The following is a 15,937-nucleotide window of genomic DNA, read 5'->3' on the forward strand; positions in this document are numbered from 1 at the left end:
CTTTGTTTTTGAAGAAAATAGATTTTTACCTGCCTGCAGCTTTTGCCTTTGTCATGTTTATGTAGAAATGTGTATTTTTTTAAAAAATTGAATTTTAAGGAAAGCATCCAGTGCCGTGATGTGCTACAAGGACAGTTGCTATGGGCTATTCTGCTTAAGTCAAGTCCTCTCGCTGTGACTCAGTGAGGGAATAACTGTCAAACAGAAATTTGACAATTCTAAGTTAAATGTGAATTCCTGAGTCTTGGATCTTGCCATGTTTGATGTTTTTTTCCCATGTTCCTACTGGCCATGGCTTGCAGAGATGGAAGGCCTGTGTAGAGGGTGATATTGATGCACACAGGCATCTGCAAGCTGTCACTTCTGTGGTCCAGTCACATCCCAGGGATATCGCATGACTGGGGGACTGGAATTGGATGATCCCCAAGGTCCCTTCCAAACCATTCTATGATATAAGACAGGTGAAATGGAAAGCTGATAGGATTTTATATGTATTTATATATATATAAAATATGAGGAAAGAAGGAAAGAAAAAAAGAAGGAAGGAAGGAAGGAAGGAAGACAGACAGAAAGAAAGTTAGCTTTTAAAAACTTGTAATCAGCAAAGCTTAGTCCTGCTGAAGTGTCTCCTCCTTACAGCAGGGTTGTCAGTGATGTAAGGTCGCTCTCTAACAGCAACAAGTCCCAATGCTGGCAAGCAGCTTCCAGCACTGACTGCCAGCAGAGGCTGTTATATTGAGTATTAGTCTGTTAGGCAATATTAAACAGTGAGAAACATTCCTTGATCATTCCAATAAGAGAGATGCCATTTCAAATGTCCAAGATCCTTCTGTAAAGGAGGTTTGGTGGAGTTACTCCTTCCTCAGCAGGAAAGGGCTTTGAATTGGTAAAATACGCTACTCTGGGAAACCAAGCAGCTACGCTTGCAGTGCTAATCCTTACCCCTGACAAGCCAGTGGAAAATACAGCATGATTTGCTTTCGATGCATTTAACTAAAAGCCGGATGTTTGCTTTTTTAGCAATAGAGCAGAAGATTTCAATTCCCCCTTCTAAGAGTGCTGTCCACCCAGAGCTATTATCACAGTTTCAATTTTTGTTTTCTTTTAAGCTGGACAGCGATGTTTAAAACTTCCTCTGTTTTCTGTATCAAAATTAACAGGGCAGTAAAATCTGGTTTTTAGCTTTGGCCAGAGTGTGACGCTGATAAATCATAGGCAAGTCCTTTTGGCAGGGCTTTAACGCTGCACCTGAATGGGCCAAGTATCTGCAGGGCTTTTTTTCGCTTGACATTTTTCCATTGTCCTGCGCGCCGGGGATGACGGGGGGATATCAGTCGTGCTCCAAAAGCGCAGACGCAAGCAGCTCTGCCCTGCCTCGTGCTCGCGAAGGTGTGCAACCCAATACTGTACTTAAAGCACATCTGGGATCGTTTGATTCGCATTGTTCTACGGGTGAACTTTGCACGTGAAAAGTTACAGCCCGGGAGCAGTGCAGGGCCAAATGTGCACGACAACACTTACAGCTTAATAAATACGCAAGCGGTAATGCTAATACTCCCAAGTTTTTGTTGCACTGATTGTAGTAGCGGCTTAGTGCCTGGCTACGTCCTGTTGGTGTGAGAATCAATACGTGATTTTTTTCCTGCGATGAGGCAATTTTGTTTTCAGGAGACAATTTGATCCATAGGGTCACTTTTCCAAAGGCGAGGTGTAAGTTTTGCTCGAGACTTTTTGGGCTGAATAGATTTCAGGAATTGTAGGTAGAGATGTGACTCTTTTACCAGATGCCGCTTTTTGTGATTTAATCTGGAGGAACCTTCCTTTGCCCTCCAGTGAAGCTTAGTTTACTGTGAGGCCTGCAGGCATGGATGTCACAGCTGCCTCTGTAAAACAGCTGTGCTATCCTCAAATTTTGGTGCAACCTGCAGCCTTGCTTTAAAACTAATTACAGTAGCCTTCTGCTAATTTAGATGCATGCACAATTCAGAATCGGATATCATGTGGTTTCCCTAATAACACTTAAAGGAAATGAAATGAGCATCTATCAAGAATGAGCTTAGGAAGAGCCAGCTGGCACCAAAAATTCCTTAAAATTCGTGTCCGACAACAAAACAGTTCACCCACCAGAACCAGCTCACCTTGTGTAAGTGGAGGACTTCAAAGGGGTTACATTAAAAAATGATTAAGTGATGTAACCAGAATGAGAGGTACAGAGTAAAATTACAAATGCAGACCTTTCTTGAATAGTTCTTTTGTCAGTAATGCTGAAATGGTTGCTTCATTTTCCTAAGTGAAAGATTTCCCAGCATGGCACATTTTTCATTAAAAACTCCATTATGGACCTTTAACTGTTCAGATAGTGAGAGTACCCTCAAATCTCTCTTGGGTGTGCAGGCACACACATAGCTCCAGCATGAGTAGCAGGGAACGTTGTAAGGAGGCAGTGAAGTCCACAGTAGGAACAGTCTTCAGTCACAGTCAGGGGATGGAGCAATGCATTTTTCTACTGTGGAGACAATAAACCAAGATATGTTCAGTGTCACCTTGGGGCAAAAAAGTCGACTTGATCACATTTTCTAGGTTTGCATCTTATTCTCAAAATCATCACTCCTCCTGTGCCATAGCCTTAGATTCTGAGAGGATTTTTTTTTCTTTACTCTGTAGTTCAATTCACTCTTAAAATGTTGACTAGATGGTGTTTACTTTCCAGATTTCCCTAACTTAGTTTCAAACTATTAAGTCTCTTGGTCTCTCGAAGATTTTTGTGATGTCAAGGATTATGCAGGTACACCATGTGGCAGAGATTAGAAAGTGCTGCAGAAAGGCAGGGACAGCAATTGTGAATCATAAATGTTGCCCATGATGATAAAAGCTGTTCAGGGAGGCTCCAGGGAGCTCTTCACCAGTGCTTCAGAGCCTGAGCAGCAAGCAATATGTAGGTTTGAAAGCTGCTGCGGGTTTTGAATCTCTTCAGTTTTCTTATTTGTGGTCTGAAAACAACGTGAGTATCGTATCTGGAGAGACACTAGACCCATCAGTGTTTCTTGGGCTGCCCTTCTCTTGCAAAACATCACACCAGGTTTGTGAATTTAAAAGAGCCTTCAGGCTGCTAAAAGGTGGAGAAGCAAATCTTTATTCCTGGCCAGGTTTTTGACACCCTCACGGATACTGAGTAACACTTTCCCTGAAACTGCCTCCTCCCAGGAGGAGCCAGGGCTACCCAAGGCTGATGTGGAGCTGTCAGAGGGTCAGGATTAACAGGTTTCGCAGAAGAGCACATTAAGCTTTTTCAGTGTTATCCCATATTCCTCTGCTGCTAAAATCCACCCTCAAATGTGACCTCTAGATGTATTTATCAGTCCTAAAGATCTGGAATAACAAAGGAGGGGGGGGAGGGGGTCAGGTATGTTGACATCCTTAGATGATAAAAGAGCTTTGTTCCTCCTATCCCCAAAGCAAATAGCACCCATGAGGATCAGTGCTAGCAGGAGAGATGTCCTCTCTGTGCAGCTTCATGGTCAGGAGAGCAGGAGATCTTTTTCACGGAGCATGGTGCAAATTGCCAGAAGCTCGTGCTCCCTGGGGGTGATCCAGCTTCAGACGCCGAGGCTGCCCTTCACACTTTACATGACTCTATGGCCCCTGTAAGTGAGCAAGTCGCACACTCATCTCCTCCCTGGCCCACAGCCAGGGAACCACCACACAGGCAGTTCGACCCATTTACCTGGAAGATCTGTGAGAGAGGCATGAGATGAACTCATGAAAAACATCTGATCATAGGCTGAAGAGCAAAAATGTGTACAATTTATAAGTTATATTACAACAAACCATATACTTAAACAGCTGTTATTCCTCCTCCTCCGTAGTCATTAATAGTGGCCACAATCCTGTCATCAGAGGTTTCCAAGGCACACAAAAAGGCAAAAAAAAGGTGGGAAGAGTGGCTGTTTAATGATGTGGAGGCCAAAGAAAGATGAAGTAACTCACACACATTGTCTAAGCAGCAGAGCAGAGCTGAGTGCCACGAAGCTCTGGGCAGGACTATGGAGACGGTAGATCAGTGCCTTGCATCACCTGAATCTACTTCTCCCCACACCCGTAGCTCACCCTCACACGACCGTGTGAAATGCTCTTATACATCTTAAAAATCCTTAGGCCACAGTTAGTCAGACCCTTCAGAAAAGTCGGGCACTAAGAGCATGGGAAGGATGAAGATAGTCAAGAAGTTGCTGAAGGAGGGTGAGAGCTGCGGCAGGAGCTGGGAGGGGAGAAGGAGACAGCAGAGACAGCAGGAACTACTGGCTGATGCTGCTGAAGTGTCATCTTAATTATCCCTGGCAAAAGAACAGTGATTAACATCAATGACTGTGGACAACCTTTATGTAATTACTCATTAAAATTTCTAAAATTGCACCTAGCTGCTACAGCAATACATGCTTTATAGATTCATCATGTTGAAGTCCAAAAAGAATCATTAGATCGTCTATGCAAACCTCTGTGCATCGCCAGCCGCTATTACACTGCAGAAATTAGCACCGGAGGTGGCTCAGCAGCTTGTGTTTGGCTTTCACGTACTTTCCAGAAAGGGCATCCAGGGATAGCAAGCGATGGACGATCTGCCCCATCCCTTGAGATGTTGTTCTAATCCGGGGTCAATCCCCTGCTCCATCCCCGAGTTAAAATCCACGCTGGCTGTATTTATTGGAAATGGTAGCACAGCCTAGCAGGGCTGGGTGGGGACAGGAAAACTCTGTCCCCATCTCCTCTGTGCGGGAAAAAGGGAGGCAGCTGAATTAGAGGCTTCTGCATTGTCCATCCATGCTCCCTCTTCAGACTTGAGTCCAACCTGCCAAAAGCTGCCATCAGCCAAGAACATTAACAGGAGTCCTGTGAATAATAATTTCAAATAATGGATTAATTAGAGGAAATTGTGATCTGCTTGCAAATGTCCCGCAAGCAGCAAAATGGATCTAAGCCTTCCTGCTACGAATTCATTACAAGCCACTGGCTCTGCAGGGTTTTATGTGAAGAAAAGGACATCATTATCCTTACCTGCTGATTTGAGAGACCAGTCACAGTTTGATTTAACCCACTAAAACCTGTTTCTTTTTCAAGAAGAAGCTGAATGACAAATTTTTATAATAGCTTGTGATCAGAGAAGGACCACTAGATGACCATTCTGACCACCTGTATGTCATGGGTGATCCAATTTCCATGCAGACACTTTGTTTCCACACAGGGAGCACCCCAGGACTTCAATTAAAGACCCTCAGCCCTCAGAGTAGGGAGAACAAGACAGTAAATGCCTCCCTGGGTCTCTGCCCTAGCAGAGGACTCTTTGGAGGAGACAGTATACAATCTCTCATTCCTCAAGCCAAGAGAAATAAAGCAAAAATTCCCGGAAAAGACCAAACAGTCTGATCATAGAATCATTAAGGTTGGAAAAGACCTCTAAGATCGTCAAGTCCAGCCATCAGCCCAACACCACTACATATGCATCCCTAAGCACCATGTTTGCATGTTTTTTTAGCACCTCCAGGTATGGTAAAGCCACCCCTTTGCTGGGCAGCCTTTTCCAATGATTCACCACTCTTTCAGTAAAGAAATTTTTCCTAATAACCAGCCTAAACCTCCCCTGGTTCAACTTGAGGCCGTTTCCTCTCATCCTATGGCTTGTTACTCGGGAGAAGAGACCCGCACCCACCTAGCTACAATCTCCTTTCAGGCAGTTGTAGAGAGCGACAAGTTCTCCCCTCAGCGTCCTCTTCTCCAGACTAATCTGTTAATCGGGGGCAACTCCAGCTTACCATAAACGTGGTCCTGATTGCTTGAGTATTAGTCAAAAATAAAATCTAAAAAATAATCAAACCGCTGTATCCCAGTTACTGAGAAAGTCCCAGAGTGAAGTGCAGCTGATATTTGGCTCTGATCAGAATTGAGCCAGCATTTTTGGGGCAGAAGTACTTACATTTGGTGACTACACACCGCACCCAGGAGGGACTGAGCTCCTCTGGGAACTTCGTCCCCTCCACTGTTGGTCCTGTGCTGCTGTTCATGGGATTCAAAGAGCTGATCGAGAAGCACCTGCACATCACAGGAATAATGTATGGGTTAGGAATTTAAAAATTATGTTTCTACTTTCTCAGCTGAAACGCTGTACAGTCATCCCAGCACCCAGAGGGGATCTACAGTGAGATTCAGTGCCCTGAAGGATCTCTGGTGCCTGAGGTGGCACCTGGGGAACTGAGTTCTAGCAGAGGCCCTGGCAGGGAAACAGCAGCCGGGAAGGATCCAGGAGACTGAAGCAGCCGCTTGCGAGTGTGCAACCTCCCATTCCTGGCCCTGCAGGCATAAAGGGAAGGAGCAAAACAGGATGAGGAGGGACTGTGAGATGGGATCTTACTGAGAACTAGAGAAAAACTGATGTTATTCCCTTAGTTTGGGATAAGCGTAACAGCTTGGACCTCAGAAATAATCAATACTCTTCCTGCTAGTGAAGTATTTCATCCGCAGCAGTTTCAGGGAGAGTTTGAGGGGGATTTTATATTTATGGTTTCCCATTTGGAAGACTTTTAGCAGGTTTACCCTGAACATATGGATCCTATTTTGGTTCTTTTGTTTTAGCACTTAATGCTTATGAAATTGCCGGTTAATGACATCCATGCCTAAACCGTGTTGCTTTGTGCTGTAAAATGTCCACCAAAGGTCCATGTTCATACCTGCCACTTCTCAAGTGGAGCAATGAAAGTTTTAAGAGGCTCGTTACCTACTGCGTCTGGGGGAGGGAAGCAATGCAATAACGCAGTCACAAAGAGGGGATGGATTAAAGCCTTGTTGGCCCTGCCTGCCATGGTCCCCATGGCGTGGCGCCCCCACCAACATCAACGGGGCACCCCAGGAATGGGTGGGGGCACCCCAGGAATGGATGGGGCACCCCAGGAATGGATGGGGGCACCCCGAGAATGGATGGGGCACCCTGGGAATGGATGGGGGCACCTCGGGAATGGATGGGGCACCCTGGGAATGGATGAGGGCACCCTGGGAATGGATGGGGGCACCTCGGGAATGGATGAGGGCGCCCCGAGAATGGATGGGGGCGCCCCGAGAATGGATGGGGCATCCCGGGAATGGATGGGGAGGCACCTCGGGAATGGATGCAGGGAAGCAGGGGGGCAGGCTGGGAGAACCTTGGGACGGTGGAAGGGGTGGGATGCAGGGGAATGAGGCTGGGTGGGGGGCACCTGGGTGCTGGGTGAGGGGGGGACCCTAGGGTTCGAAGGGCATCGGAGAGACACGCAGGGTGCGGGGCTCCGCTAATCACCCTGAGCCTTTGATTGCCCTGCACGTGGGGACGAGCCTCCTCACTTCAAAAGAGCGTGGGAAATCCTGGTTAAAAGGCTTTTGTCCCCCGTCGGGATCGACACCTTCTTTGAAGCCCTTCTAAGCGACGGTGCAAACGCACCGACCGCCAAAGCACCGTATCTATATTTTTAAGTGACTTTAATTTCTGTTTCCCGCCTTTTCGCTCTCTCCCCCCTTCTCTCCTTTCAGTTTTGGAAACACCTGGTAAGTTGTAAAATGATTTACGAAGTGAAAGTGTTAAATGAGGCCACCAGCTGTAAGACTGACAGAGCTTTATGAGTTTTATTAGGTGCCCTATTATGGAAAATAAACTTTAATCCGTCCATAAAAAACGGAATCTGAAAAACATATTTGCCCTTGTAGTCTGGAACACTGAAGGTATTCTTGCGAGATGCTGGGCTTTAAAGAGATTAATTTTATTGAGACAGACACGATACACGGGTAGGACTTTGATACCAAGAGCAGGGATGGTTGCCCGGACCCCGCAAGGCGATTTTCCAGAGGGCTGAGACGCGGCTGGACACGCATACAGTGAATTTCTGGCCCGATGGTGCCCTCCTGCCAGTTTAATTAGCGTGTATATAACTGCTAATTAACGTCTAAGGGAGGAGCTGCAAGGGGACGGACTGATCTCAGGTAGCCTTTGATTTTTTTTTTTTAATTATTATTTTATTGTTGTTTTTCTTTTAAGATAACGATGTGATTGGCAGGCTGATGCGTTTCGGGTATTAAGTTCTAAACAAGAGTTAGATCCTGCTAGAAGTGAGGAAGGCGGGTTTCGGGGGATGCCCTGCGCGGGAGTTGCGCGGGAGTTGCGCGGCCGGTCCCGCACGAAGGCGCAGCCCCCAGCGCTTTTCCTTTCCTACCGCCTGAAATCCTCTACAACCCGCGGCCGAAAGGAAATCGTTTCCAAATTTAAGTCAGAGCCTCAGACGCGCTTCTTTGCGCGCAAGGAAATAAGGTACCGATCAAGCCCAAATCCAGCTTATCCCGATCAAGTTTTCTGGCACACGGGATCCATCCAGACCGATGATTTTCCCCGTGCTTTACGGCGCGCTGGGTGCAATCTCCTAACTACCCGCCTTGTCCCTTAATGCCACCTCCAGCCGGCACCACCTGAAGCTCTCCGTGATGGACAAATCTTTTTTTTTTTCCTTCGTGTAATCGCGTTCCTTTCATCTCCTGTCTCCATCAGACTGTGTTTCACGGGACGGGTCGTTATAGAATCCATTAAGTTAAGGGGAGTTTGTACAAAAAATAAAATAAAATTAAAAAATTTAAATTTTGCTTTATTAAAAAAGAAAAAAAAAAAGAAAAAAAAAGAATAAGGCGTGGAGGAAGGAGAATCTCCCGCATTTCGAAGCCCTAAATCCTCCAGGGGGGAAGAGCGGCAGCCGGGATGCTGGGGGATGCGGGGCCGGGGACCCTCGGGTCCCCCCCCCGCCCTGGAATTAATTAGCCGGGATGGATTGGCAGCCGCGGCCCCGAGCCGGTGGGGACGAGCCAGTGATTATATTTAAATTCGCCGTAATTGATTTGGAGAAGAGCTGCGGTGACAAGGATGAATTGATCCGCGAATTTATTGGCGAGAGGAATCCCGCGGCTATCGAAGCTTCGCTGCCGGGGCTGGGGGGAACGGGGGGTCCCTTCCTCGGTACCGGGGAAGGCGCAGAGGCTTCTCCCCTCCTTCCTCCGGCCAGAGCTCCCCGCTCATCCTGGAAACTACCTCTGCTCCCTCTTTTTCCTACTCCCCGGCGCTGCAGAGGGAGAGGGATCCCAGCGCTGCCCCTTCCCCCCTCCCCAGCGCCGGGTCCCCCTGCTCTGCAACCGGGATTTGCTGCAAAAGCAGCAAAAAAAAACCCCAAAAAACCAAAAAACAGGGGGGCTCCCGCTGCGGGAGCATCCCCGCACACAGCCCGCAAACAATTTAGTACAAAATGCCGTTTATTTTCCACCCCATTGCGCGGGGTTGGGGTGCTAGGGAATAATTTAGCATGCATAAGTAGAAGTAATTATTATTATTTTCTTTTATAAATACGATATACAAAAATAAAGACAGTATTGAGATTTCCAGCAGTTTTAACGTTCATGACAAACAATTTTCCCCCCCCGCGATATAGAGTAAGAACAAACCATTTCCAATATTCAGCGAAAGGAACGCGCTTCCAGGGGGGCGGGGAGGGGATGGGGGGAGGCTCAAGTTTTTTGTCTGATTTTTTCAGTCAATAGTAATAGCGTATTCACCGCAAATCCTCCTCCTCCTCCTCGCCCGGCAGGCGGAGGATTCCTCTTCTCCACCCCCGCCGGGTCAGGCAGGAGGCGGTGGGAGCCGGGGGGTGCCGGGCAGGAGCGGGGTCCCCCGGGGCAGGGGGGCAGCTCTCACTGGGGGTGCGCGGGGGCTCCGTGCCGGCCCCGGGGCTGCGTGTCCCCCTCCTCCTCCTCGGAGCAGTCGGAGGAGTGGTAAGGGCAGCATCTCCCGGCGGCCGTCGCTTCCTCTTCCTCCTCCTCTTCCTCCTCCTCCTCGGGCTCGCTGTCGGGCAGCTCCCGCGCCCTCCTCCCGCCGCTCTTCTCCGGGCTTGGCAGCAGCAGGTCCTCCTCCTCCTCCCCTTTCTCCTCCCCACCGCCCGCTTTCTGCTTCTCGGCCTCCTGCGCCGCCTGCTCCTTCGCCTTCTTGCTGCGCTTCCACTTCATGCGTCGGTTCTGGAACCAGATCTTCACCTGGGGGAGACGGGAGGGACACAGGCACCGCCTCACCCACCGCCCCTCGATGAATGAGCCCCCCCCCCCTTCCCCTTCTCCCCGCGGCTGGGGACTCACCTGAGTCTCGGTGAGCATCAGCGACGTGGCCACCTCGAAGCGCTTGGGTCGGGAGAGGTACTTGTTGAGCTTGAACTGATGCTCCAGCTCCAGGAGCTGCTGGCTGGTAAAGGCCGTGCGGGGCCGGCGGCATTTCCCCAGCAGGTTGGACTGTGCCTGGGCTGGGAAAGGAGAGGAGGACGGGGAAACGTGGAGGTGAGAGCCGAGTCACCCATCCCGCCACGGCCGAGCATCCTCCGGGGAGCTGGGAGGCAGGAGACGCGGGGGAGAAGGTGGGGAGACAAGAAGGATGCTTGGGAGAGGGTAGGGAGGCAGGAGAGACGAGGAGAGAGAAGGTGGGGAGGCAAGAAGGATGCTTGGGAGAGGGTGGGGAGGCAGCAGGGAACGGGGGAGAGAAGGTGGGGAGGCAGGAGAGAGGGGGGGAGAAGGTGGGGAGGCAGGAGAGAGGGGGGGAGAAGGTGGGGAGGCAGGAGAGAGGGGGGGAGAGAAGGTGGGGAGGCAGGAGAGAGGGGGGGAGAGAAGGTGGGGAGGCAGCAGGGAAGGGGGAGAGAAGGTGGGGAGGCAGCAGGGAAGGGAGGGGAGAAGGTGGGGAGGCAGGAGAGACAGTTATCCACGGGAGCAAGGACAGAAGGAGGGATCTCCTCCAGATCTCCCGGTTCCAGGGTTTCTCGGCTTGCACGATGTCAGGGAATCCCCAGGAGGGACCCACAAAAATTTAAATTAAATCTTTTAAATAAAGAGAAATACGTCTCTTGATTTCCCAGGAGTCTAGCAAGGGCGAGACAATAAAACGGAGCCAGGGATCGCGGCGAAGGGGTACGGGGGCTCTCCGGGGAGCCGCAATTCGCTCCATTTAATGCTTCAGTTAAACCTGCCACGCTCCCGGCCTTCCCATACCCTCCGGCTTTAATTAACGGGATTGCGGGCGGGCCGGGACCGGGATCCGCTCCGCCCCGGGGCTGGGAGCGACGGGCTCCGGCCACCCCGGGAGCGCTCACCGGCTGCGAGGGCTGGAAAAGTGTCTTTGAACGAGAAAAAAAGAAATAAATAAAGAAAGAAAAATTGGGCGCTTTTTCCACGTTCAGAAATAATAATTAAAATCGGGGATTGCATTAAAAAAAACCCAACCAAACAAATAAACAAAAAAAAATTAAAACCCGAAAAAATAGAGGGAAAGGTGTGGGGATGGCTAGAGGGCAGGGAAATGGGGGAAGCTGAAATCCTTGCGGGGCCCGGATACCTCGAGGATGCGATGCGGCATCGCTCATTTCTGGGAGGTTTTGGCACATTTGCTTTAGGAAAATCAGCAAACTGAGAGGGGGAGGCTCCGGCTCGGCCGCCGCCTTGGATCTCGCTCCCCAACGCGGGCAGGAGCAGAGGATGGAGCCGCTCCCGGGGAGGTTTTCTCGCTGGGGTGCGATTTTCCGAGGCTCCATTCTCGTTTCGCTCCGGTTATTTATTCCTTTCTGTAGCTTGTTTGAGAGGCAGGGCTCTCACAGCTCTCCTAATTATTTTTTTTTCTTTCTAAACCTTCCAGCCTAAACACCCCCAATTGGAGAGAAAACAATGGGCTTTTTTGTCTGCAAGTGTGCCGGGAAGGAGAAGGGGAGAGAGAGAGAGGAAAAAAAAAAAAGAAAAGAAAAGAAAATTTCGCAATTCTTTTCCTGGCATGATTTTCGTAAAACTACACCTCCGGTATTGTTAAATCGGCCATTCCCACAGAGAGCTCACACCTCCGAAAATGATCTTTCCCTGGAACAGATGCCTGCAAGATCCCTCTAGCCGTGAGGCCTTGGGCTCCGCAGTTTCTGGTTCCATCCAGCACCCGCAGCCCCCTCGCTCCTAAACTCAAACGGATCCAGCTCTGTGCGTTTTATGTCTATTCGTTATCCTAGAACTCCAAATTTTTGGCTAGCCCCAGATCTCCCCTACCCCTCTTTGCCCGGAGGATCCTGCTCTAGTGATAATAAATCCAGTTCTGATAAGAGGAATAAAAGAGCGCTGGCTGGGGACGGGGTGCTGCCCCGTGATTTGAGACCAGTTTTTTTTTTTGGGGGGGGGGGGGGGGGTGGGAAGACCATGGCAGCTCCTTCCCCCCCACCTCCCCTTCCCTGCGGCTCCTGCAGCCCGGGAAGAGGCGTTTGCAACGGCAAAAAAAATAAGCGATTTGCCACCTTCGTAGCGGAAAACTGAGCTGTGAGGAGCTCCTCGGGGGCAGGGCACCCATCGCGGGGCTCCGTTTCCTCCTTCTAATGCAAATACAATCTAAAGATGGAGAGAGAGATAGAGAGAGATAGAGAGAGATAGAGAGAGATAGAGAGAGATAGAGAGAGATAGAGAGAGATAGAGAGAGATAGAGAGAGATAGAGAGAGATAGAGAGAGATAGAGAGAGATAGAGAGAGAGAGAGAGAGAGAGAGAGATTCGAAGTCATCGCCTATTTAAGCGCATCGCCGTTTGCGCTTCGTAATATAAATAAAATCTAAAAAAAAAATATATATATTCAAAGTCGTGACCCGTTTTAATTTCTCGGGGGCAGGGCAGGGGGCTCCTGGGCAGCCCGATCCCGGGTTTGGGGGTTGGAACGGGGCGATCTTTAAGGTCCCTTCCAACCCGAACCGTTCCTACGCTTCTCCGGGAAGGAGGCTGCTCCCGAGCAGGGGTCGAGGGGGACGGGAGGAGGCGCCGAGGCTGCGCTACTCACAGTTGAAATCGGGCATCTTGGGCAGGATCATGCCGGCGGTGGATGCTCGCAGCCACTGGTCCAGCTGGAAGGTGCCGGCGCTCAGCTTGACGGGGTCGGCGGCGGGGTGGGCCGGGTGGGCTCCCTGCGGGTAGGAGTAGGAGAGGGCCGGGTGCTGCCCTCCCAGGGCCGAGTAGCCGTACACCGGGTGCCCGTAGAGCGCCGCCTGCGCCGGGGGGGGCAGCCCGAGAGCCGCGGGGTGCGGGGCGGCGCCGGCCGCGGGCAGGAACCCCGGTTTGGGCACCAGCGCGCAGTGCGCGGCCAGCAGGCGCGGCGGGGACGGGCTGTCGGCGGCGCCGCCGGACGGGGGCTCGGAGGAGGACGACGAGGACGACGATGAGGAGGAGGAGGAGGAGGACGAGGGGCTGCCGCCGCCGCCGGCCAGCGAGGTGACCAGGGCGAGCGGAGCGCTCTGCGCCGCCGCCACCGCCGCCGCCTTGGGGGGGTCGACAGCCAGCAGCGCGTCGATGCGGAAATTTTTGGATTTTTCCATGGGAGCGTCGGCGGGATGGGACGGGACGGGGCGAGGGATGGGGTGGGGTGATGGTGATGGGGGAGAAGCGCGGGCCGGCCGCGTCTCCGGGCGGCTGTGCGGGCGCTCGGCGCCGCTCGCCCCCTTCAAGGGCCGCCGTGGGCTCCCATTGGCCCGGCCCCGCCGCTGGCTCGGCCCCCATTGGCCCCGCCGCACACCTGTCACGGCGGGGCGGGGGCTGCCCGCCCCTCCCGAGGCGGCGGAGAAGGGGTTAAGGCGAGGGGAGAGCCCCCCGGCCGCGGCGCTCGCCGCCACCCCCCGTCCCGCGCCCAGAACGGCGCTTTCCCCCCGTTCCCGCATCCCCGGGGGGCTGGGGCGCGTCCGGCGGGGAGGGCAGCGCCGGCACAGACGGTGAAGTCCTCATCCCAACCCCGCTCGGCGCTTGTCAGGCCACGCGAGGAGGAACTGCATCCAGTTTTGGTCCCCGCTGCAGGAAAAGGATGTGGGAGGGATGGAGAGGGCGCAGAGAAGGGACACTGAGATGGTCAGAGGGCTAGGAAACCTGCCACAGCTCTGTGGAGCTGAGAGAACAGCTTCAGAACCTTCTGAACTCAGAGAGCTGAGCTCGGCCTTGAGAGGAGAAGGCTTAGGGGAGACCTTGTTGCCCTGTACCAGTACATAGAGGGTGTCTGTCAAGAGGATGGAGGCTCCCTTTTTACGAGGATTCACATGGAAAAGACAACGGGTAATGAGTATAAGTTGCTCCTAGGGAGATTCCATTGAATTCCAGAAGACATTCAGTTTTAGGCTGAACATTACGAGGAAATTTTTCACAGAAAGGGTTATTGGGCACTGGAACAGGCTGCTCAGGGTGGTGGTTAAGTCACCTTCCCTGGAGGGGTTTAAGGGACGGTGCTGAGGGACATGGTTTAGTGTTTGATAGGAATGGTTGGACTCGATGATCCCGGTGGGTCTCTTCCAATTCTATGATTCTATGAAAATTTTTCACCATGAGGACAGTTTAACATCGGCTTAATCTCCCCGGGGAAGGAGTAGATTCCTCTACACTGAACACTTTCAAGGCTCAGCTCGACAGGGTGCTGGGCCACCTCATTTAACCTAAATACCACCTGAAAAGGTTGGACCAGATGATCCTTAAGGTCCCGGTTTTCTATGATTTGCCACAAACGCGCCGCCGACTGCTTTTTAACGAGTCGGAACGAATAAACACCTGCGGGTCAGGGAGTCAAACCTGCCACCCAGCCCCGGGTTTGTCAATAGGGTTATTAGACCGGCTTATCTCGCCACAACAGGCCCGAGCAGCAAAGGGAGAGAGCGGGGCAGGGGGTCGCTCCTTCCCCCGGGGAGGGGGCGGGAGGGAAAGAGGAAAAGAAGGGGAGAGAGGGGAAAAAAGTGGAGTCCAACACAACCAACAAAATATCTGCCGCTGCTCCACGGGCAGAAGGCCCAGAGCATCTCTGTGGTGAACGCACACACAGATGCACTCTTTCCTGATATTCCTTATTATCCTTATTCCTGATATTCCTGCTTATCTTTGTCCTGATATTCCCCTTCTCTTCCGCACTGACATTTTTTTCTTTCGCCTCCCGACTGGAGTCTGTGGACACACTCGCTCACACATGGCAGACAGACAGACAGACAGACAGAAGCAGGGCAGAGAAAACCAGGCAGACACACAGACACAACTATAGCAGACACAGAGAGAAGAGGGGCAGACAGACAGAAGAGGGGCAGACAGACAGACAGACAGAAACAGGGCAGACAAAACCAGGCAGAGACACAGACACAACTATAGCAGACACAGAGAGAAGAGGGGCAGACAGACAGAAGGGGCGCAGACACAGAAGAAGGGCAGACACACAGACAGAAGCAGGGCAGGCGCACCTGTACAGCCCAGGTCCCACCGCACACCTGCTCACAGGTGGCTCAGCCGACCCCAGGACGTGTCCCCGCTGCTTTCTCCGCGCGAGGAGGGGACACACCGAGTGGCAGGGTGGCTTTTATGAACCATTTGGGTTCTGCCGGTCCATCAGCGTGCTGCTCCCAGGGAAGGCGCCAGGGAAAAGCCCCTGGATCGCTCCCCGGCTGGAACCACCCGTCCTGACCCGGGAATTGTCTCCGTGACCCACTCCGCCACCGGCACCCGCCCGCTCCATCCCTGCATCCCGGGAGGTCACAGCCCGGTCCTCCCCGCCGGGGCCGCTCGCCTTGACCCTCCTGACTGCCCCAGGCTGCCCCCCGGCCCGGCCCGGGACACACAGTGACGAGAGAGGGATTTCGATTTTCAGACTTTCTTTTTTTTTTTTTAATCAAGTATAAAGTTTTTCTCCACCCCCTTCCCCCGTCTGTTTTTTTTTAGTTCCTTCCTTCTTTCCTTCCTTCTTTCCTTCCTTCCTGTTTATTTCTTCTTTTTCTTTTTATTCTTTTTCTTTCTTCTTCTTTCTTCCCCTTTTCCTCTTTTTTCTCTCTTTTTTCCTTCCTTTTTCTATTCCTTTTCCTTTTTATATTTTTATCTTTTTAATC

The 15,937-nt window shown here is 51.6% G+C and overlaps 1 protein-coding gene across 1 annotated transcript; it reads right to left on the reverse strand.

Moving 5' to 3' along the window:
* Positions 1-9,741: 9,741 nt before the first annotated feature.
* MNX1 (motor neuron and pancreas homeobox 1) lies at positions 9,742-13,414 on the reverse strand. Its single transcript, XM_069860429.1, has 3 exons — positions 12,883-13,414; positions 10,180-10,340; positions 9,742-10,080 (listed from the first exon to the last, which is right to left on the reverse strand). The coding sequence occupies exons 1-3, from the start codon at positions 13,412-13,414 to the stop codon at positions 9,742-9,744; spliced, it is 1,032 nt and encodes a 343-aa protein (XP_069716530.1).
* Between the last annotated feature and the right edge of the window lie 2,523 nt (positions 13,415-15,937).

Source organism: Phaenicophaeus curvirostris, chromosome 6 (genome assembly GCF_032191515.1).
Source record: "Phaenicophaeus curvirostris isolate KB17595 chromosome 6, BPBGC_Pcur_1.0, whole genome shotgun sequence".
Classification (NCBI taxonomy): domain Eukaryota; kingdom Metazoa; phylum Chordata; class Aves; order Cuculiformes; family Cuculidae; genus Phaenicophaeus; species Phaenicophaeus curvirostris.